This window comes from Sphaerodactylus townsendi, linkage group LG16, assembly GCF_021028975.2.
Source record: "Sphaerodactylus townsendi isolate TG3544 linkage group LG16, MPM_Stown_v2.3, whole genome shotgun sequence".
Classification (NCBI taxonomy): domain Eukaryota; kingdom Metazoa; phylum Chordata; class Lepidosauria; order Squamata; family Sphaerodactylidae; genus Sphaerodactylus; species Sphaerodactylus townsendi.
Window position 1 is genome coordinate 32,790,845 of NC_059440.1, and position 24,029 is coordinate 32,814,873.

Genomic DNA, 24,029 nt, shown 5'->3' on the forward strand with positions numbered 1-24,029 from the left:
GGGACTTCATAGGGTATTACGCCATAGGGTTCGTACTCCAAAAAAGCCATTTTTTCTAATCTCCGCATTGGTATTTCCAGGAAATCTTACACGGAAAATAGCAATCCTAGACCAGCATTATCTCACATCGTCTGAAGCACACTTAAAAAAAAAGTTGCCCAATTTTGCAAACTCCAGTGAGAGAAGCACAAAAGAGGGGTACCTGTTTGATACTGCCGAGACTTGCTTTGCAGGAAACAGAGAGTCTCAGGTAGATTCCGGTGGGCAAAAGGAAATCCACTTCAATGCTCTGGTGTGCTTCCTGGGACCAAAATTCAAGGGGGCAGTAAATGCCCGGGGGCATCCTGCTCGTTCCTCAGCTACAACCTGCAGCAAAGAAGAAAACCGCAAACAAACGTCAAGGATGTCCCTGTAAGGCCTGAAGGTATCTGTCTGCATTTGTCTACAAACACACCACCCGGGTCCAGAATTACATCATCATGATCCTGAGAAACCTGTTTTGTACCTTGGAATTAGTTAGCTTGTGGTCCTTACGTCAAAGTTTTGAAAACAATCCAAAGGAAGTTTGCTACTAATGTCACTGTAAATGGGGTAGGGGTAGCTGCTAGCCCCCTGAAGAATAAGTTCCTGGCTTGGGAGTGCTCCTGGATGCGAGGCGACTCGTGAATAAGCAGATGGCAACTGCAGCCTTTCCTGGGTTGAAAAGATCTGGCCACTGGGGTGCATGCCCTGGTAACATCTAGATTAGATGACTGCAATGCTGTCTACATGGGGCTGTCCTTGGAAAGCGGTCAGAAATTTCAGCTGCAATAGAATGCTGCTGTCATGATCTTGGTTGGAGTGGTCGTATGAACCACATTACTCTAGTCTTGGCCCATCTACACTGGCTCTCTGTTTGTTGTTGGGCCCAATTCAAGGTGCTGGTGTTGAAGCTTAAAGTGTGGCTTGGGTGGCAACTCAAGACAGGGCCTTCTCAGTCATGGCACCAAAATTATGGAACTCTCTCCCCCATCTGTCCCTTCTATCATGATTTTCAGCCTGTAGGCAAAGACTTTCTCTGTTTCAGTGACTTTCCCACTTGTGTTTCAACTCTTTTTGCATTTTTACATTGCATGATAGTTTTGATTTTAACATGCTTTTATGATGTGTTTTTGTAATGTTTTTCTTTGCGTCCAGTGGCCCTGATTAGGAAGGATCAAAAGGTGGTCAATAAATAAACATTCCACCACCAACACTTCCTTCTTTCTGGGCTTGGGAGCAGTAGGGAAGAGTCAGTGGTTGCCTAGCAACCCCTGGGTTCGAACCTGGGCTTGCCCCCTCCCTACCCAGAAGGAAGCCCATGGCCTCCATTTTGAAGACCACAGACAATAGAACTGTGGAGGAATGGTTGCTTTGTTTCTCCTTGCATATCTACAGTGGTTAATCTGAAAAAAAAAAGGTGTTAAATAGATTTCCATCTCTCCCTCCCCACTGACCGCATTTCTTGCGCTTTTCATAGTTACGTGACAGAAATTCAGCAGGCACCCCAACTGACATTTTACCCCTTGTGCATATTATGCAGGGCTAAGCCCAAGGATTGAGACTTGGAACACCCGGCTGAGTTTTTGCTATTGTCCCTGCCCGTGGCTCTTATCTGCTAGTGGCACCAGAACATGACATTTCCTCAGGCGCAACTAAGCAGGGCCAAAGATTCCCAGAAAAGCAAGCTGCGCTGTTTATCTGTCAAAACCGGCACGGTATCACTCCAGGCCCAGATGGGAAGACCGTGAAACCATCAAGCTGAGTTTATAGGAAGGAAGTGAAAGGAAGGGCAAGGAGACTAACTGGGAACAGAAGACATCCAAGCAAAGAGCCTGTTACTATAGCTGGCTGCGGCCGAGCAAAACTAACCAGCTTGCAGGGCACATTTCCCTCCAGAGCCGGAGAGGCGTGCATGCACAAACACAGGGCCCGTTTCAAAAGATGCCATGCCAGGGCACCCCAAATACTATAACGTGCACCCAAACTATTTCTTTAAGCAGCCTCCAAAGCATCCTCTTTGCAGAGCTTTTCTTCTTGAATGGCTGGGAAAATGGTACAGCTAACCAGCCCCCTGCTGATCTACATGATAAACAGCTCTGGATATTGTCAGGAGGCTGCTTCTCTGGAAACTGCTTCGTGACAACAGATTTTTTTCCCCCAACACCATTTTATTATTTAATCAATTGTGTCCTTATATATGTGCAAGTACGATTTTGAGATTAGCTGGATTACACTCAGTTGAATGCCTATTTTGCATGGCAGAGGTTAGAAGTCAGGTGCTGCAAAACATTTACTTATCATACCTGGTTGATTTCTGGCTTTTTACAAATTTAGTGGGTGCTCTCATGGCTTATTAATTAATTGATTGGTTGATTTATACCCCACCCTCCCCTGTAGGGCTCAGGGTGGCGAACAACAAGCAAATAACATCAAAACACTAATCAAATATCAAAACAGCAAATATCAAAACTGCAAAACAGCAGTGTCAATAAACATATCCCCAAATATCAAATATTATGGGAACCCCACAACCGTAAATATATTTCAAGTAAATATATTTCAATTACCCCTCCCCTACATTCCCTTTTTTTTTTCAGAAAGAAAACAAAGTTTTTTTTCCATAGCTGCAAAATTCCAGATATTTTGCACCTCTAAGAAGGAAGTAGAATCCTGACACACCAAATCAAGGAGTTCTTGGTGAAGTGTACAGTATTTCCCACACCACAGGCCGAAACACAGAATCTTCCATTGCTCACAATCAGGAACCAATCCACTTAAGGGCACAAAAAGGGCAGCTAAAATTCCTCTCCAAAACAGCAAGAAAAGAAAGCAGGAAGCTTTTGCAAAGGTGAAGGGCTTGAAAGGGATGTTCAGAGAGTAAAGGATAACAGGAAGTGGACAGTTTATTCCAGGAAACAATAACGAAGTCACGGGGTGGGCAGCCAGCCAAATGTGCATCATTCATAGACAATAAAAACTCCTTTCCGTTCATTCTGGCAACTGAGCCTTTGGCAAATACAACCACATGCAACCTGGAAGCCTAGGTTCTTGTCTGTCTCTTTAACACAAACACAAAACCCAAGTTCTCAGGACGCCAACATTCCGTACCAGAATCCAAATCAGTTGCAATGACCAAGTGAAAGATGAAGAAACATCTGCCAATCCCATCCAGCTTTCGTCCACTTTGTCGGCAAAACTATGGGGACGTTACAAGGCACGTAAAACAAATGCACAGGAAGGGGAAAATTACATTAACACCCATCGTAAAACTGAAACCCTGGCTTTCAACTATTAAGAAAGAGTATTGAAGGCAGCTTGTAAGATCAAACTGACAAGTAAAACGACAGACAACAACTTTTAATTGGAAACTGACATCCATAAAGCACCAACTGGGGAAGGGGAAGGGGGGGATCACCAGGGAATCAAATAATCCCAATGCAGGTAATTTCAAAGCAAATAAAACCAGGAAAGCCAATAAAATCAATCAAGAAAAGCAGCATCAGAACAACTTCCAGCTGGAGGGGATCACATACAGAAAAGTCCATATTCTAGAGGCCACCAATGAAAAGGTCCTGCCTCTTCCTCACCAACCTGATGCCTCTTAAGGCAGCATAAGGCCCCCAATGATCAGCAGTGGGCAGATATTCATATATCAGCCATACCTGGAGAACATGGAAAGGAATCTCAGCCTCATCGCATGCAGCGCAAGAGTGTGAGCACATGTCCCAATCCAGAGCGCTACCAGCAGCAGCTAGAGTCCAGCTATGCCCCAGCCATCTCCAGAACAGGGCAGCAGGAAGACACACACACACACACCCCCCGCAGCCTCTCCCCCCAACACCAAAAGAGGGAGGGTGGGGCAGGGTTTCGTCTTTCTCCGACCAACTTCAAACCCCGCCCCCGCGTGCCTGGATCTCGGCTGATGACTGATGACCAAGCAGCATTCTGTCCATGCCCAGAGGCATCCTGCTCTAGGAGACACCTGCATCCCTCTTGTCATCAGGATCCCGCCTCCGCCTATTCTCCGACCTCCGCTGTCCCGGAAAGCCTTTTTCCGCTCTGGGGCGCTCCTGACCTGGGGGGAGAAGCCAGCAAGCAGGAGGGGAAAGAGCCCCGAGGCGCGAATCCCGGGGGGAGAAAAGGTGCCCGGGAGCAAGGGGGGCTTTCAAGCGTGCGCGCCCCCCCCAAGCTCCCCCGCCCACTGACCTGCAGAGAGCCACCATCTCCGCCCCCCCGCCTGGGGGCCCGTGGACCTGTTGCCACTGGCGGGCCGAGCTCTGCCGGGGAAGCGGGGGGGAGAGGGGGAGTCCCAGCAGCTCCGCCCCCCCGCCCCCACAAGCCGCTTGCAAAGCCTCGGGAGCCTCCGCGGAGCCGCTTTCTCCGGCGCATGACCTCATCTCCTCCCGAGAGCAGCCCGGCAGACTCAGAGCGCGCTGCCTTCACGCACCAGGCGCTGGCCAACCTCCAGGACCAGCCTGGAGACCTCCCGGCGTCTCGAACCAGGAAAGGAAAGGGCTGCTTTGGAGGCTGACCTCGAGGCCCTCGTGCCCCACGGCGGTCCCTGCCCTCCCCAGGCTTCAGCCCCAAATCTCCAGGGCTTCCCCAACCTGGATCTGGCCACCCTCGTTGGCAATTCTAGGCGAAGCTATTGAAGAAGAGACTTGGAACCAGCTCGATCGCTTGCGTTTTGGTGTCGTCCCGGTTTTTAGTGCCCCCTTGTCCATTGGCCATGTGCAAAGTGCAAAACGGAGGCTCAATCCACCTATGAGATTATTCCTTTCTGCACCTGATTCAGCTGTCCCTGTTTGTCAAGGATGGCCCCCATAGTAAGACCATCGGTCCCCAGCTGTTGGCCTTTGGTGGAGAAAAAGTAAATATCAATACAATACAAAATACCAAGCCAAATTCTACAAAGTTGTGCTTTGCAGAACCTGGGACTGGGAGGCAGGCGTTGCTTTTGCTGAGAGAGATTAACTTCTGCATCCCACGAAGCAGGTTCTGGCTCACAGCCAGTCCGTCCTGTTTGTTTATTTGATTTGTTTCTTTCCTTTGTACCCCGCCTTTCTCCCCAGCAAAGACGCCAGGTGGCTTATTCCAGTCTCCTCTCTCCTATTTCTCATCACCACTCATGAAGTAGGTTAGGGGGTGACTGGTCCACATTCACACAGCCAGTTCCCATTGCAGAACAGAGATCCGAACCCGGGTCTTTCGCATCCTATCTAGCCCATCTCTAACCACTACACCACACTGGCCCTCCCACAATAAATATGTAAACCTTTGAAGTATCACTGGTCTCTTTTGCCCTCTTGCTTTTATTTACAGGATTGCTTTTACATTAATCTTCCCAGAATTGAAAAACAAAAAAAAATGACAATCTTACAAACGACAACAAAATGCATTAGTCCAGTGTGGCTACTACACTCTGCTTCACAAAAAGATGTTAGCAGATTGTATATTCCTCCGCACAGAACTCAACATTCGGGACCTTCTTTATTGAAGAATGCTCTGCCTGGGCAGTAGTGCCTACCACGCCCTGCTGCTCTCAGTCCATTTGAAAGTTTAATGACAGTTGTTCACACTATTGTGGATACCACACAACAGTTTGTGGCTGTTGTTTTAACTGCGCTTTCTGGTGTTATTGTTTTTTAATTATTGTTTAATCGGTTTGATTTTTTTTATTTTCGAAAGCAGTTTACTATTTTAATAACAGGATTAAATTCTTCTCAACAAAAAATACATAAATTAAAAATAGTGAATTTAAATATATTTGCATGTGACCAAAACCTCAGCATAAAACCTCAGTAGCAAATACTAACATTTGAGAGAATTTAACAGTTAATAAAAAGATATTAAGAAGCAGTGCCCTTCGTTTTCTGTTTCAGTCTCTGTTACCATAACATGCCAGGAACAAAATAGCTTCAAATATGAGCCTGGTATGACTTTAACTCTTCAGTTTTGCTCCTTATTTAACCCTTGTTGATGAGCAACAAAATTCATAATTGATTAATCTATGCCCGTGTAAATTAAATATGACAGAAATCCATTATTTTCCATTAGTACAAGTATATATTGTGAAAAAGAGTAATTATTTTTAATGCATTATTTTATGTTATAAAAGCAGATTGGGATTTTCCTTTTTAAAATGTGAATGTTCTACATTCTGTTGCAGTTGCTCATTAGGTGTGGGTAAAGTAACTGTGGAAAGCTAGACATTGTTATTGTATTGATTTCAATGCGCTTAGCTTTGCATGTGATTAACAAGCTGCTGCTTTGTTAATTTAATAAAAAATCTAATAAGAACTCACAATCAGTTCATAATTTTAAGGCTTCATATGCATCATGTCGATAATGTCTACAGTGTGATTTTTACAAGTGAGTTTTAATTGGTCCTGCAAGTGGAAGTTACACTGTGGTTTTGTTTTGTTTTTGAATATCAAGCTTCGCTACGGTATAGAGGTATTTCTGAAACTCTGTGTTTACTGGCAGGTCTGCTTTCTGTTCTGCTTCTTTGCCAAGCGAGTTTTGATTCACTGCTTTTGCAAGTCCCACGGAAGGGCTGCCAGTATATTCGAACATGACCAGGTGTTCATACACAGTCTCAGAAAAGAACAGGGCAACTGGAAGGTGGCCAACTTTTCAGCTAGATACTGTAGCTATGCCTTTAGCAGCAGAGCCATTTTCTCTCCCTCCCACAACCAGCTTGCCCATAAAGATACCAGAGCAAACCTTTGGAAGTTTTATTTTCCTGGTCAGTTGGCAACCCTCCACAACGAGAATCCATGAACTGGGCGTACTAACCTCTTAACCTCATATGTGTCCTGAGCAACATACTGGAAAGTTGTTACCAGTTTGCCCAGATAGATTCTGGGTAGGGTCTTTGGCTCCAGATTTGGAAATTCCTGGAGATTTAAGGGTAGAATGGGGGGGTGGGGTGGCAGCAAGGGGGCAGGGTTTCACCAGGGTATATTGCCCTAATGTCCACCCTCCAAAGTAGTAATTTTCTCCTGAGCAACTGATCTCTTTGATCAGTTGAAGTTCCAGGTTTCAAGACCGTACCTGGAAGAAGAAGAAAAAAACGTTTTTTTTTATTTATACCCTGCCTTTCTCTCCTGTAAGGACACTCAAGACGGCTTACAAACTCCTTTCCCTGCCTCTCCCCACAACAGGCCCCTTGTGAGGTAGGTGGGGCTGAGAGAGTTCTGAGAGAACTGTGACTGGCCCAAGGTCACTTAGCAGGCTTCATGTGTAGGAGTGGCTAAACAAATCCAATTCACCAAATTTCTGTTCTGCTTCTTTGCCAAGCGATGGCCGTTATAACGATCGTTCTAACGATGGCAAGGGGCGTTCTAACGATGGCAGGCTCAGGGTGGCGTGGTCGGGGGGGGAGGGGTCTTTGTTGATGAATTCCATTTTTCTTTCCTTCAGAGCCTCAGGATTCAGATGAGAAGCCTGTTGAAGTCTCAGAAGTCAGAGAAGGGGCAGTTTGCCTGCTTGCTTTGCCCTCCCTGTGATCAGCAATATCAGAATACTGCTTACAAAATGGCCCTGTGTCAGCCTCAGTAATGCAAAACTGCTTAATTTGAATGAGCGATATGCATCGCAGGACGGAGCTTCTGTCAGCCTGGGATCACAGTTTAGTTTTGGCCCGGCTGGGAAGCATTTTTGTTATGCAGCGCAAGAGGGGAAGTCCTGCCAGGGGTTGACGTTATCACTGGTCATCCCTTCTGGATGCAGGAGAGGGAGTAAAGCCTTTAGTATCCCTTTACATAAGGAAAACACAGCTCCCTGCAAAGAGAAAGCTACCAAGACAGGGAGGAAAATGCTGCCACCAGCCTTTGTTTGGTTATCTAGGGACTTTTTCAGCACTACAGAGCATCCCTGAACTTGATCCTTCGCCTGCAGAGGAGTTATTTATCCAGCCCCCGTACATTATTTGGCAAATTTGTGACAATTCTATCTAGGCAAGGGAGCAGCAGTGGTGTAGTGGTTAAGAGCAGGTGCATTCTAATCTGGAGGAACCGGGTTTGATTCCCCGCTCTGCCCCTTGAGCTGTGGAGGCTTATCTGGGGAATTCAGATTAGCCTGTGCACTCCCACACACGCCAGCTGGGTGACCTTGGGCTAGTCACAGCTTTTCGGAGTTCTCTCAGCCCCACCCACTTCACAGGGTGTTTGTTGTGAGGGGGGGAGGGCAAGGAGATTGTAAGCCCCTTTGAGTCTCCTACAGGAGAGAAAGGGGGAATATAAATCCAAACTCCTCCTCCTCCTATAAATCCAAACTCCTCCTCCTCCTCCTCCTGCGGCTGCTGCTGCTGCTTCTCCTCCTCCTCCTCCTCCTCCTCCTCCTCCTCCTCCTTCTTCTTCTTCTTCTTCTTCTTCTTCTTCTTCTTCTTCTTCTTCTTCTTCTTCTTCTTCTTCTTCTTCTTCTTCTTCTTCTTCTTCTCCTTCTCCTTCTTCTTCTTCTTCTTCTTCTTCTTCTTCTTCTTCTTCTTCTTCTTCTTCTTCTTCTTCTTCTTCTTCTTCTTCTTCTTCTTCTTCTTCTTCTTCTACTATTATTCCATAGCTGACAGGAGGCATAGTGGTGGTGCCCAAGCTTGGGTAGGTGGGTCATGTCCAATCCTTCCTGACTCCTTTAAAAAAAATGTTTCCTCCATCTTGCAGGACTGAGAATGATCCTCAACAGTCAGAGGAGGTCATGGGTAGTTAGCTGCTAGCCTTCAGAAGGGCCTGGAGATTTCCCAGAATTACAGTGGCAGATCAATCGTCAGCAGAAAACGGCTACTTTGGAGACAGACTCTATGGAATTATAGCCCACTGAGGTTACTCCCCAAATCCTTTTATGCAGGTGCAGCCAACTGGACTGCAGAAAAATCAGCATGGCTGCAAGTGTTTGTTTCTTTACGCCTTTGGAGCTATGCATGCGTTGTAAAAGAGAGAGAAAAGCATTTTCGTGCAAAGGCGCAAAAACAACCTGCATTATTTCCATGGGCTCAAACTGCTTCCTGAAAAGGCACACATGTGAACATAAAAAAGGAAAACGGGTTCATTTATGGCTACTGCGACTCATTATAAATATGTTGTGCAGAATCCACATATGCCACAATGGCCAAGCTATCCAACTTTGTAAATAGACAGCCAAAACAGGAGTTTAAGGAGAAACTGTGTATTGCGCTGAAATGCTTAAATTATGTTTTAGTTCAATGACAGATTTGTGAAATCAGTGTAGTTTTGTTTCATTAATATTTGTGTATTTTATAGATTAGGAACCTAATTGTTAAACTTTCCCCAAGTGAATATATATAATGGCTGTAGCCAATATATATGGTTATTAGTATTGTGTTAATAATTAAATAAGCAAGAAAAAGCAAGTCTCCCCCAAATTCAGACTTTCAAATATGACATGATTTCACCTTTGGTATAATGATACTATCTCATATTCATTGTATGATTACTTTTTGTCTTTTTTGCTTTGTGTATTCTATTTTGATGTTTTTTATATTTTATATACATGAGAAAATAATTACAGAAAGAAACAGATGTTCATATATTCAGGGAACTGATTAAACATCCCATTTTAATCTGGGGGGAGGAGACTAGAGGTCGTTAGGGTCAAAGGTCTGGGGGCCACTTCAATAAAGTCTGAATAAGGCATTTTTTGAAAGACTGCACATTCTCCTCTGTGTTTGGTTCAGCTGAATAAATGGAGCTGTAAATTAATGTGTGGGGGAAAAACACCCTCAAATACTTTTCTCAATAACTATCTGGCCGTGCTGGAGAGCACTGTGGAAATTCCAGTCAGAGAGGATGTTTCAGAGGCCGTTCAGAGGTCAATCGACTTGTTTGTGGAAATGTTCTTTACAAATCCTTTAGAATTTTTATCCTGTCACTTCTTTATCCTGTTGTTATGGCAATCAAAACAATTTTGTGGTTTCTGTTTTTCTGCAGATCCAGAAAAGACTAATGATACGATCTTCACACATACCTCAGTCTCTGGCACCAAATGTCTATTTCACTTCGTAGAGAAACAACAACCATCATCCCTGACTTGGTTGTGATCGACCCCCAAGATACGATTGTTGTCAGCTGCTCTGAGGGGACCCAAAATGCTCACTCCCAAGTTGGAGAGCAGAACAAGACATCACCCAGCCAACGGATCAGGGTCTCCAGAAGACGACGTGATTAAGATGAGTGGCAGACTCTGGTGAACCGGATTTGTTTCCCTGCTCCTCCACATGATGCCTGCTGGGTGACCTTGGGCTAGTCATGGTGTGGCGGAGACTTATCTGGTGAACACCTGAGTGGCGGAGACTTATCTGGTGAACCAGATGTGTTTCCGCACTCCTGTGTTCCTGCTGGGTGACCTTGGGCTAGTCACAGTTCTCTCTGAACTCTCTCAGCCCCACCTATCTCACAGGGGTCTGTTGTGGGGAGAGGAATGGAAAGTTTGTAAGCCCCTTTCAGTCTCCTTACAGGAAAGGCAGGGTGTCAATGCAAACTCTTCTTGTTCTCCAAGGACCTTGGGGAAGACTCATGGGTTGCTCAGCAACCATGGACTCCTCCTCTGGGGGAAAACTTCCCACTCAAGGTCTGATATTGATGAGGGGCTTCCCCACCCCACCCCCGGAGGGCTGCTTTGGTCCCCACAGGGGTGGTGGTGGAGGAGAATGCTTCTAAGCTTCCACTGGGAGTGAAAATCCCAACAGGATGAGGCATATCTTTTGTTGTACCTGGACCTTTCCTGAGGAGGGGGGGAAGGCAAAGGTGATCTCGAATTGGAGCGTTTGGACCTCCAAGATGGAGTTTGAATGGGAGGGGGCTTTTCCCAATGAAGGAGCCTGGGATGCCATCAGCTCAGCTGAACAAGAAGTCCAACCACCTACTTTATGGGTGGGGAGCCTGTACCCCTTAAAGATCCATTGTGGAGGTCAAGGAATCTATCTTGATGGGGGTGGGGTGCAGCAGAGAAAGTCCCAAAAACAAAAGAAACAGCAAAACTGAAAGGAGGTGGAGAGAGAAGAAGAGTTTGGATTTATACCCCACCTTTCTCTCCTGTAAGGAAATTCAAGGTGGCTTACAAGCTTCTTTCCCTTCCTCTCCCCACAACAGACACCTTGTGAGGCAGGTGGGGCTGAGAGAGTTGTGAGAGAACTGTGACTAGCCCAAGGTCACCCAGCAGGAACACAGGAGTGCGGAAACACATCTGGTTCACCAGATAAGTCTCCGCCACTCAGGTGGAGGAGTGGGGGATCAAACCCGGTTCTCCAGATTAGAGTCCCCCTGCTCACACTGGTGTGGAGAGATTAGTAGACTGTAATCCAGGTCTGGATTGCTCTAGGACAGTAGTTCCCAAACTGAGGTACACGTAACCCCCAGGGATATGCACCAGAGGATTTGGGAGCACATGAAAAAAAATTACATAATGGGTTTGCTAATATGGAGGTACCACTGTAGAGAAATGGGCGGCCTAGAGGTATGCGCGTGAAAAAAGGTTTGAACCGACTGCACTAGGAGAAAGGCAAATTAAAGGGGGAGGTTTTTAAGCCACTGCTGAGGAGTTTTCTGTACTCCTTTTAGGAAACAGGATCTGGGGCAGGTGACTCCCAACCAGAAGACAGGGAGTTGTCAAAAGTTGTTTCTACCTCCCTGAGCAATTGGTGGGAATCACTCAAATTTCAAGATGCCTCCTCCTCCTCCTCTTCTAAGTGAGAAGAAACAGGAAATCAGACGGGGGGGGGGGGACGAGCAAGAGAAAAATAGCATTTCCCCCTCCCGCAAAGCTTTACCACAAGGCTCTCTTGGGAAAGGAAACTCACCAGTAGTTCTGGGAAACTGTTGGCCAAAGAAACCCCAGGGAGGGGGAAACCCAGCATCTGGAGGAACGACTGCTTTTCACTGCCAACCCAGAAAGGTTTCGGACTAGGGCTTCATGCCAAACGTTAGGTGAGATAAACATAGCAAGACGGCTGCCCTTGAGGATGGAGCTGTGTGTGTTGTCATCAGTCCTCGCATTTTGACATCCTGCAAATTTCAGCCATCTTAAAAACAAAACCTGTTGCGGATCTGCCAGGTGAATTCCACTGGAGGTGTTTTGTGAGAGATGATGCTGACATTTGTTTGGTAAATGTTTTGCTGGGGGTGATTTGTGAGAGATTTACATGCTTAATACCCACTTGCACTGGCTTGGAGTTGTTTCTCAGGCTAACAACCTACCTCATAGGGTTGTTGTGATTAGGAAATTAGGAAAAGAGTTGGTGGGGAGAAAGTATGTTTTGATGGGAGTGGGAGGTGTTTTGTGAGCTGGTACAAAAATCATTGTTTGGTCATGGTGGGGGAGGGTGGCTGCCCATACGGGGGGGGGGGGGGCGCCAAACTCAGGTTTTGTCCCCGGGCGCCAGTTTGCCTAGGTACGCCCCTGCTGGTGGGCCACTGCGAGTAGCAGACTGCTGGACTAGATGGACTCTGGTCTGATCCAGCAGGCTAGTTCTTATGTTCTTATGTTCCAATTCTTTATGCCACGCAAAGTGCGCAGGTGGAAGGGACTGTGCTCCCCAAACTAAGCAGTTGAACAGATGAGAGGATTTTATCATGCACATCTTATCAGTAGAGGTGAGGGAAGAAATGCAGTTGTTGATGGGTCTACCAATGCTTATTACCCCCTCCCCCCGCAGAACAGGGCTGCTGCTTGGGGGGCGGGACTCTGGGACGACACCCCCACACACAGATCCCCCTCTCAAGCATTTAACCCCAAACTTCTTCAATACCTGGCTGGGAAACCCCCCCCCCCCATCGGCTGCAGCAGCTGAGGAGCATCAGCCCCACAGTGGTCGGGAGAGCCGACCCCTTTCCCGCCCCGCCCCCCCCCCCCCCGCGACCACGCCACCCTGAGCCTGCCATCCTATAACGGCCATTACTATCGTCATAACGGTCACTACTATCGATCGGTATATCGATCGTTAAAACAGTCATCACTATCGTCATAACGGCAACTGCCATAGATCGCTATAACGATCGCTATAACGATCGACAGCAGTGCCTATTATGACGCTAGTGATGGCTGTTATAGCGATCGTTATAGCGATCGTTATAACAGCCATCACCAGCGTCACAATAGGCACTGCTACCGATCGTTATAGCGATCGCTATAACAGCCATCACTAGCTCATGATGGGCACTGCCATCGATCGTTATAATGATCGTTATAACGATCGTTATAACAGTCATCACTAGCGTCATGATGGGCACTTGTATCGATCGCTATAACGATCGCTGTAACGATCGCTATAACAGCCATCACCAGCGTCATAATAGGCACTGCTACCGATCGCTATAGCGATCGTTATAACAGTCATCACTAGCGTCATGATGGGCGCTGCTATCGATCGCTATAACGATCGTTATAGCGATCGATAGCAGTGCCCATCATGACGCTAGTAACGATCGTTATAGCGATCGTTACTATTGTCATGCAGTGGTCAGAGTGGCGCGGCCCCGGCGGAGGGTGCGGGAAAAGGGGTCTGCCTTACAGCCCCGCCGGCCAATCAAGCGGGAGGAGAAAGAGGACGGGAGACGGCCCAATCGGCGCGCTTTGTCCGGCGAAAGGCTTGGCCATTGGCCAGGAGGCAACGGGGGGGGGGCTTCCGTCACTGGCTTCCGGTGGAGGCCAAGCCCCGCCTCCGTGGGATGCCCTTCCGCCCTTTCCAAAACGGCAGGCAGTATACCTCTGAATGTTAGATCCTGGGAATAGGTAACAGAGCTCTTCTTCCTGCCCTGCCGGTATGTTTCTCATGGGCAGCTGATAGATCACTAATGCAAAGAGGATGCTGGATCAGAGCGAGCTTTGGTCTCATCTGTCAAGGGAATGATTGAGTCCTTAACCCTTCATAACCTCCTTCTGTGTTGTCGTTGCCTCTCCAGCTTTGTATCTGACGAAGGGAGCTTTTGAACGCTCATAATCCCAAAATCTTGCTGTTCTCCAAGATGCCAGTGGACTCAAATCTGGCAGTTCTGCTGCATCCCGAAATGGCTACCCTCTGAAACCAAGTTTGCACATTCGATAACGTTTGCATTGTGTTAGATTCAATCAACTGTCTTGTTTGCAGACAACCCCTTTCCAATTTAAATTCTATTTAAATCTGGGTTTATAGCAGAAGGCTCTGGTTTTCTTGGGCACCATATGCAAAAGCAGTTGGGTCGTTGTATGTATGAAAACATTCCGCTTCTTCTTTTCTGTCTGCAGGCAGCTAGTCACCAATGATGGCAAAAAATAAATTTGAAAGAACAAGGAAACAGACCCCCGAAAGGTAAAGCAGTACAATCCCTTAAGATCAAGACAGCCAAACGTTCCCAGAGCACTGTGGATCAAAGATTAGCTGAGGCAAAGTCACATGGAAATCACGCCTCCACCTGGTGTCTAGAGGGGAGCAAGCAGTGTGTGAGTGGGGGGAAAGAAAAACAGCCCTATAGATTGGGTTGCCAATCTCCAGGTGGGTCCTGGAAATCTCCCAGAATTGCAACTGATCGCCAGACTACACAAATCAGTTCCCTTGGAGAACATGGTTCTTTGGGAGGGTAGATTCTACAGCATTAGACCCTGCTGAGGCTCCTCCCCTTCTAATTCCCCCCCCCCAAAATCTTCAGGAATCCCCCAACCTCGTTGGCAACCATATCAATAAAGCAATTCAGTGCACATCAGATTTACAGAGGACACCACGTTGCTTGGGAACTTACCCATCATCTCAGATTCGGTGCTTCAACAGGATGCGCTCATACCTTCAGCTGCCAGTTGCCAAGAATGATGAAGTCACTGGATGCAGATGTATGTGTGAACCAGCCACGTAGCATCCCGTACTGTCAGACAGTAGCAGATTTCACCCTCCCCCCCCCCCCAGGCCCCCACAACAGACTTCTGAGTGTAGTGGTATCACTGCAGGGAGTTGGCTACTCGGGGAGCAATTCAGCATGGTCTCAAAGTGGCACTGATGCGCACCTGCCCCAAATAATGTGACATCACCTTGAGTCAGTGTTTTCAGTCTCTGTGTGGTTCAAAGGCGCCACCTAGTGACGACTGATGGTAAAATGAGAAAATAGTACTATTTTTAAAATATGTTTGTGTGTGTGTGATGTTGAGATTGTAGGGAGCCCTCAGTTCATGGAAGAATCTCTTTTACAGGAGAGTTCCAGGTTTCTAAAAGCAGTGATTTAGAGCTGAGTTTGATTTGGCATGACGAGGAGATCTTATGCTACAAAATAAGTTTATTCTTCAATATAAAAAAGATGCAACCTTTTCTATTTAACCAACCAGTAAACAATACAAGAAAGTGCACCAGAGTGCCCAGTGCTACAATACAGTAATGAACACTTTCAGAAAAATATCTGACTTGTAATTTTGCATGTGAAATATAGTGGGAAAACGAAGTGTATTAAAACCAACCACAAACATACATCTTTGAGTGGAACACATCTGGTGTAAAGCCTGTTTGTGAAAAAGACATTGATGACAGAGTGAATTAAAAATATTTTTTCTAACATGACAAAATGTAAACAAGTTACCTGAAAAATCACTCATCCACTCCTGAAGGCAAATGTCATCCTCTTGGAGGGGTTTGCTTGAAAGATATCCAAATATCTGCATGTAAAAATATCTTCAAGGGAGGTACATGGTATGTGCATATGATGCAATATACATACACAAATACATTTCCTCCTTCCATAAATGGAAAAACTTTCTGGGGCAAAGGGCTTCAACTTGGTTGCCTCCTCCACAACAGGAAGGTGAGTGGTTGTATGCTACATAGTGCATGGAAAACAACATGGCTAAACACATTAACTGCAATCGTTCCTGGAAACCAAGGACCAAATAATTTCTATGAGAAAGTTTCACCGTTAACATTCAGTAGTGGTGGTATAACAAGGAGAAAAGAGTGTGCCTTTGCAAATTTTCAGAGAAGATCTAAGCTTGTAAAGAACTTTCAACTGTGGAAAACCCATTTACAGAGATCCCTTTTTTTTTTAGTTACAAGTTTTGTGGCAACACAGACAAAAATGCAAGTGGACAGGAACCAGCAAAAACGCCACCGACCACTCTTTTCCTGTAGTGTGATCCTTTGCAAGTCAACAACTCCCAGACAATATTTCCCTTAAAGTATAATTTCAAAGGGCGGATTGGAGGGGATTCCCAAATAAGAACCGTTTTGCCACTTGGTGCCAGTTTTGCCTTTCAAGGCATCAACTGCCCCTCCATTCCTCCCCCCCCACCAACCAAGCCAAACTGCGGCAACTTTGGGTGGAACTTCCTTGCAAGGTCCTCCTTGGAGCCAGAGCTCTCACAAATAGCTTTAGGGGTGGGGGTACAACTCTGGGGAAAAGCCCCCAAATCTCACCCCAATGATCTCCCATGCACAGATCATGGTCACTGATTATAGTGGATTTCATCTCTTCCTAGGGCTGCTATCCTAAGCAGGCTTACTGCAGAAAGGAAGCCACCGACCTGACTCACAAGGAAAGTTATTTTGGATGGGGGCCGGGAGGGTCACCTGTCAAGGCACCTAACGGCGGCAGGGCAGGCAGCAAGCCAACAGGGGAAGGCTGCGCCCTGTAAGGCAGAAGCGCTCCACCTGTTGAATTCCTTTCAGCGGCAACAGCGAGTAGCCTCAAAAATCACGCTCGAGGGGGGCATCAAGCGGTTTTCCCGTCATCTTCTCTGCCTGGCCCTCTAACACCCCGCTCCCCCAAGCCAATCGAGGTTGGCCCCCAATTTCCGCGCAGGTGCTGTAAGGGCGCGCCCCTTCTCAGAGGTCCAGGCCGGGCTCGACCCCTTCCTGCGGCCAGGTCCAGCGGGGCCCCAGCGGCACGTCGGGGGGCTGCAGGCAGAAGGCGGCGGCGCGGCTCCAGGGGTGCGGCACCAGGAACCCCGGGTAGGCTCCGTAGGCGCCCAGGGGCCCCAGCCCGGGCTGGCCCTGGCCGGTGGCCACGAAGTAGGCGGCGGCGGGGGGCGAGCCGGCCAGCGGAGGGTAGGGGCCTGGCAGGTAGTAAGGCGGGTCGAGGTGGGGCGCGCCGGCGGGGGGCTGCTGCGGGGCCGGGGGGCCGGGGTCTGGCTTGCGGCGCCGGTGGCCTCGCTGCTGGAGCACGTGGCGGAAGGCCGGGTCGAGCTGCCAGTCGTGGCTCCGGGCGCGCTGGGCGGGCGGGCGAGGCGGCACCCGACGGAAGCAGGCGTGGACGCTCAGGGTGTGGCGCACGGTGTTCTGCCAGCTCTTCTGGCTCAGCCGGTAGTAGGGGAAGCGCGCCGCGATGGCCCGGTAGATGCCGCCCACCGGCAGGCGCTGCTCGGGGCTCTCCTGGATGGCGGTGGCGATCAGCGCCACGTACGAGTAGGGCGGCTTTTGGAGAGCTCCGCCGTCGTGCGCCTCCGCCGCCTCCACGTGGCCGGGCACCGCCACCTCCTCCTCCTGCATGCCTGGACGGGACGAGCCGGCTCCTCGCAGGGGGGCCACCAGGTCCAGCTCTTCGGCCTGAACGGTCCCCCGTAGGCGGCTCCGTCGGGCCAGGCTCCCGTGCGCAACAGGCACCACTCCAAAGCGCCCTCCTCCAGGTCGTGCGCGCGGGGGCTTCGCTGGGCCCCCAACTGCTTTGCGAGTCCCCTGGTCGTCTCGGCCGGGGAGGGGAAATAAGCCGGGCAGGGGGAGAAGCGCTCAATCTCTCGGGTCGGGGCAGGGAACGGATCCAAGCCAAGCGGGACCCCGGAGCTCTCCAAACGGGGCGCGGGGCTTCTTGGCGGCGCTTGCGAAGGCGCCCTCCAGCCCGCGGCTCCTTTCTCCCGCTCCCAGGGCGGCTCGGCTCGGCTCGGTTTCAGGGCAGCAGCAGGGTCCCCTCTGCTGTCCCGCTTCTGCTCCGCGCGCTCCGCTGCCTTGCCCAAGTGGCGCAGCAGCCCGGCTCCTGGCCGGGGTCTCCCGCCTGCCCTCTGGATGCCCCGGCAGCGTCTGTCTGACCTCTCCGGCTGGCTGCTGAGCGGGTCACGGTCGGGTCACCGAAAGAGGCGGCGGGACACAAAGCCACACCTTCAGCTTTCCGATTTGGGGTAACCACCGGTGGTGGGATTCAAAGAATTTAACTGGTTGCTTACAAGCACCATTTTAACAACCGGTTCTGCCGAAGTGGTGCGAACCTGCTGAATCCCACCACTGCCACCAGTACTAGGTATGTATGCAGCGGGAAACGTCACTCCTCCCCTCAGTGCTATTTCCTAAAATTCCTCTTTTCCAGAGCTGCCATTTGCCTTGTTGGAGGACAAGTTGCCAGAGTTTCCCTGGTGTCTTTCTCTGTATGGGACGAATACAAACTTGGGGAAGGAGGAATGGGGGTTGGGCAAATGGCAAGGGAGAATGGTTAACACTTGGGTTCAGAAAGGTCAGGTGAGCCAGTGCCCTCCCTCCCTCCCAGCATTCAGGTACCGTAGCATCCAAGAGTGCCCCAGGCCATACGCAGAGTGCTCTTTTTTAACTCCACAAAGCGTCCAAACAGCTGGTCCTAATGAGGGCACCAAACCAAAGAGCAGGACTTTGGGGGCGGGGGAGGATCAGAGATCCAGCCTTGGGCCCAAGCCCTTCCCAAAGGGGCACTCAGCTCTTGACCTTCTCCCTTATCCTTAGAAGGCCACACTTGGATCTGAAAGACTCTGGTTCAAATCCATCCCTTTTCATGGGAACCTCTCCTGGGTGGCCAGTCGATCTCTCTGGAGGGGGGGGGGGTTCCCACTGAGCCTTGTTCATGACATTCCTGTCCTTTCCTTGGGCCAGTGGATTCTCATCCTCATCACGACCCTGTGAAATAGGTCCGGTTCAGTGGCTGCTCCAAGATCACCTAGCGTGCTTCCTTGGCAGAGCGGAGATTGGAACTCGCCCCCCCCCCAAATCCTACTGGCCAACGCTTTAACCACTACACACACTGGCACTTACTGACTTGACACTTCGCCACCCTGCCCTATGCCACTTAGCCATTTGACATTTCCCTCAATCCTGGGAACCAAAGGACAGTTTTATGTTTTGGGTTTTTGTTACGCCGTTGTAACGCAGTTGTAACGCTGATATAAGGGTTAGGGTTAAGGCAAGGGGAGCGGCTCCTGCTTGCCTTAGTGTTACGTAGAGTTCAAGGGCGCAGTCCGAGAATAGTGCTTTGGTCAGTTTCACGTTTCGGGATATTGTTAACACTTTGGGGAACAATTTATGACTGAATAAATTAAATAAAAACAATAAGTGAGGGTTAAGGTTAAGGCAAGGGCAGCGGGTCAGGCTTGCCTTAGTGTTACGTTGAGTTCTAGGGCACAGTCCGAGAATTGGGCTATTGTCAGATTTATATTTCGGGTTTTTGTTACGCCATTCTAACTGCGTTACAATGGCGTTACAACAGCGTTGTAACGCCTATATAAGGGGTAGGGTTAAGGCAAGGGGAGTGGCTCAAGCTTGCCTTAGTGTTACGTTGAGTTCTAGGGCAGAGTAAAATATTAATGCAATGGTCAGTTTTAGGTTTCGGGTTCTTTCTTTTTTTGGGGGGGGAAATTTTTGACCGAAAAAAATCAATAAAAATAATAAGTTCAGGTTAGGTGTAAGATAAGGGCAGGGGATCCGGCTTGCTTTACTGTTATATTGAGTTCTAGGGCGCACTCTGAGAATAGGGTTATGGTCAGTTTCAGGTTTCAGGGTTTTGCCATAACCCTTGCCCTTGCTTGAAGCAAGGGTGTTACAACGGTGTAACGGTGTTACAACAGCCGATATAAGTGTTAGGTTTAAGGTAAGGGGAGTTGCTCAGGCTTGCCTTAGTGTTACGTTGAGTTCTAGGGCGGAGTCCAGTATTAGCGCGATGATCAGTTTTAGGTTTCGGGTTCTTTCCTTTTGGGGGGGAACAATTTTTGACTGAATCAATTAAATAAAAATAATAAGTTAGGCTTGGGCTTCAAGCAAGGGCAAGGGTTACGGCAAAACCCTGAAACTGACCATAACCCTATTCTCGGAGTGCGCCCTACAACTCAAGATAACACTAAGGGAAGCCGGAGCCCCTGCCCTTGTCTTACACCTAACCTGAACTTATTATTTTTATTTAATTTATTTAGTCAAAAATGGATCCCAAAATTGTAACAAAAAAAATTAAATAAAAAAATTGCTTAGGGTTAGGGTTAAGGCAAGGGCAGGGGCTCAGGCTTGCCTTAGTGTTACGTGGAGTTTTATTATTATTATTATTATACACATAACAACACAGCACAAGTGTCTGGAATTCATCTCTGAATATCGAGTCCTTCCCAAGGACCTAGGATATTTGAGGTATTTGCGTAGAATGTGTGCAGTTCCTGGAAGTGCTGCTTTCTGCAGCATGTGGACTGATGTTCTGTCCAAGTTTAGGCTTTCCAGATGTTTTTCAAGATTTCTTGGGATTCCTCCTAGAGCACCGACTACTAGTGGGATTACTGTTGTTCTTTTTTGCCACAATCGTTCAACTTCAATTTGTAGGTCCTTGTATTTTGTGATCTTTTCCAGCTCTTTGTCCTCTACCCTGCTGTCAACTGGCACAGCAACATCTATGATCCAAACATGTTTTTTCTCTATCACTGTTATGTCTGAGGTGTTGTGTGCCAGGTGTCTGTCTGTCTGTATTCTAAAGTCCCAGAGTATTTTTGCTTCTTCATTTTCTGTGGTCTTCTCTGGTTTGTGCTCGTACCAGGTCTTGCTACAGGGCAGGCCGTACTTTTTGCAAAGGTTCCAGTGCACCATTGCTGCTAGCCTATTGTGATGTTCAAGATAGTCAGTTTGGGCTATTTTCTTACAACAGCAGATGATGTGCTCCACGGTTTCATCACCCTCTTTGCAGAGACGAATAAAAAAAATGGGAGGGGCAAACTTTAAAAGTTACAGTTAAATGACAAGAGACGAAGACGTGACAATCCATTTTTATTTTTAATAAAGAAAATAATCTCTCCAACACGTAACGTAAAACCCCCGGGAGGAAAGAGAGGGGACAGAGGGGGGGAAATGTCCCCTCCCGTTTTCCCCAAACCTAAAGTACAAAGGCTAACTGAACTGTACAGAATTGGGAAAACAACCCTCCCCCCAACATATAAAGCACAACATAATACATTTTTTCCAGTTGAGACTACCATTCCCTCCCTGACACCCCCCCCTTTAACAAGCAACCAATTTTGTGCTTCCCCTCTTCTCTCCACCCCCACCCCTCACCCAGAATTCAAGCCTCCAGGACACACAGTGTATTTGATAAGAGAGACCTCTGAAGGCGGCTGCTCATACATTCGCCAAGGAACTAGCCCCCGGGCAGCCCTGATGGGGTGCAAATGGAAACCTGCTCGTCTGTGCCTTCAACCAACCCAACAGTGCCAGAATTTAAATACCCAAAGTATGTCCACGCATACGATGCAACTGAATGCAAAAGAATTCACCCGCATGTGTTACAAAGCTCACAATTCCTCCCCGTGTGAGGAAAGCAACACTCTTTCTTTCTGTAGACCTGTGACCGTTTAAAGTTTTTAAACCATCCCCCGTCTCACACGCTTACATTCAGCTGCTTTTTTTTTTTGCTATCCCAGTCGAAGCAAAAGAGAAGTCAACTTTGATAAGTTCCACTTTGTGCGCACATACCCCTCTCAAATACAGAAAAAGAAAAGTGGCACCAGCAAATCTCCCCGGCTAGCAGCTGAGCGAGAGAAAGAGGAAGAAAGCAAGGAAAATCCTCCATGGCCAGATGAAGAACGCACCAAAAATTGCATTATAAGGCAGTGGGAAATTGAGGTGGGCTGAGACAGCTTGAACACACCTCCACTGTTATTACACAAGAGAATTGTGAAGCACTGCACCTGTTTGTGAGCACCAAAGTGTCTAGCACCTTATGACAAAGGATAGGGTTTTCCTTTCTCCCCCTCTGCAGACAATACTTGTTTAAAAAAGGAAAGAGGGATCGTGGTTCGTATTGTGTCCAAACTCACCCCAGTTCAACAGACGTCACAGGTTTTGGTATGGTTTTAAAAAAAACCCCTAAAGAACCTGTTTGACCAGAGGCATAATGGGACAAAGACTCTGCATGTGGTCACACACCTGATGAAGCAGGCCATTCCCAGTTTTCAAAAATGGTGGTCTTCAAACTATGCAATTTCAAATCCTTACAAACAGACCTGCTCCATCATCAAAACAATGACACCAGAAGCCGGGTACAAATGAGGTGTGGAACCAGAAACCTTCCTCAAGGAGGAAAACTGGGGGGAGGGGACTTATGGTATGTGCAGGAGAATATAGCAGGACCTGGAGTCTTGAATGGCTAGCTTTCTTGATGAAGGGTACATTCCGTCACTTGCAGGCTGAAGGGGGACAGTCAACAACCAGAAAGTACTCCAGTCAGGGAGAAAGTTCTGTCCTAGTTTTCTTCCAGATATGCAAGTTTTCTACGTGCATTAAAAAAACAACCACCATGCAAGCCATGTTCCCTCTGCCGATTCTTCCTTTAGGTTCAGAAGCAGTTTGGCACTGATGTGGACCTCATCTGCTTTCAGCAAGGACAAGCCCTTATCAGTTGCCACAAGTGGGCATTCTTAAGGTGGTGGGATGTGAACTGAGCCAGTTAAGCAGACTCAAATGTTTTGAGGAAGAGAGCCCACACCACAGAAACCCCTGGCTCTCTTTCCTTAGTTCCTTCCCACCTTTCAAAGAACTGAGCTCCACGCCGTGGAGAGCCGTAATGTGCCCCAGCCCCATTAAAGCACCCTTGTTACGTTAGAATCTATACCTTCATGCGCTTCATGTATGTATGTTTGTTTGTTTTTAAACACACACTGTTAATAAAACAGCACAACTGCGCCCCGAATGAAGCAACACGTGCTACGTCAGCACCAGAATGAATTGGAGCTGGAGGGACGGCCGGAAGACTGGCTCAGGAGGAAAAGGAGATCCGGAGAAAGCCAGACAGAGTTTCAGGTCCACCTGTCTCAGGTCCGACCCTTTCATGAGCCAATAACAGTGTTGCTAAAAAAACAAAACAGAACTACTGAGAAAGCCACCCGCTCAGAGAGATGGAAGCCAACGAGAGCCCAGCTTGCACCCCTGCGACGTCCCTTGCCAACAGTTTTTTTTCAGTCCATTCCTCCTAACCGGTTCTGTACAAAAGAAGGTGTGCGGTGCTCAGAGGGTTCATCCAGATCTCTCTGGCCGCTGCTCGGCTGCCGAGGAGGCAACAACGAGGCACCGGCTTCTTTGTGGCGGGCGAGCAGGAACGGTTGCAGAATGGCAGCGTGGAGGTGTGGGTGGATCGAGTCCTTCTCTTGCCAAGATCTCCCTGTGGGAGAAGGACCACGACGGAGACAAGGAAGGAAGTTCTCCTGGGGCCACGTGGCTCAGCGGAAACTTTGGTAGAGGTAGGCTGATGTGAAGATGGCGTTGACGGTCAGGCTGGCAGCGAGTAGACCTCGGACAGCCGAGTTCCCAAAGCGACCTGGGAGGGGATAAGAAGAAGAAGAGGGGTTTGGATTTATACCTTTCTTTTCTCAACAGTTAAGGAGACTGGAGGCAGCTTACAAACTCCTTCCCTCGTTCTCTCCACAACAGAAACCTTGGGAGGTAGGTGGGGCTGAGTAAGTTCTGAGAGAACTGTGATCGGCCCACGGTCATCCAGCAGCCTTCACGTGTAGGAGTGGGGAAACAAATCCACTTCACCAGAAAAGAGTCTGCCACTCATGTGGAGGAGTGGGTATCGAACCTCGTTCTCTAGATTAGAGTCTGCTGCTCTTAACCACTACACCGTGCTGGCTTGGTTGCGGTTCGATATTTTGCCTGATAAAGGCAAAAGATATTTTGCCTGATAAAGACCAACTAAGACAGATTAAGAGGTTTTCAGTCACACGTCTATCCGTGGAAAACCTGCACCATAGGCTAGAAATGCTGGCTGTCTTAACTATGCAATAAACTTGGCTAGAGAAGGAACAAAGTCAGGTGTTCCCCTGCAAACAAAACCTTTTCCTCATTCCCC

The 24,029-nt window shown here is 48.2% G+C and overlaps 2 protein-coding genes across 3 annotated transcripts in view; both read right to left on the reverse strand.

The window, feature by feature from the left end:
* Positions 1–14,968, reverse strand: part of PIK3CD (phosphatidylinositol-4,5-bisphosphate 3-kinase catalytic subunit delta) — a 36,941-nt gene extending 21,973 nt beyond the window's left edge. The window contains 2 exon segments of the mRNA XM_048519362.1: positions 203–366; positions 14,748–14,968. Of these exon segments, the coding sequence (XP_048375319.1) occupies positions 203–343 (141 nt within the window). The 5' untranslated portion in view covers positions 344–366; positions 14,748–14,968.
* A 5,968-nt stretch (positions 14,969–20,936) lies between these two features.
* TMEM201 (transmembrane protein 201) overlaps positions 20,937–24,029 on the reverse strand; it is a 32,030-nt gene continuing 28,937 nt past the window's right edge. Inside the window, exon 11 of one of the 2 annotated variants that reach the window (XM_048518819.1) lies at positions 20,937–23,495. In XM_048518819.1, the coding sequence (XP_048374776.1) occupies positions 23,195–23,495 (301 nt within the window). In that variant the 3' untranslated portion in view covers positions 20,937–23,194. The remainder of the gene's footprint in view (positions 23,496–24,029) is intronic. The other variant, XM_048518820.1, reaches the window with a different exon arrangement.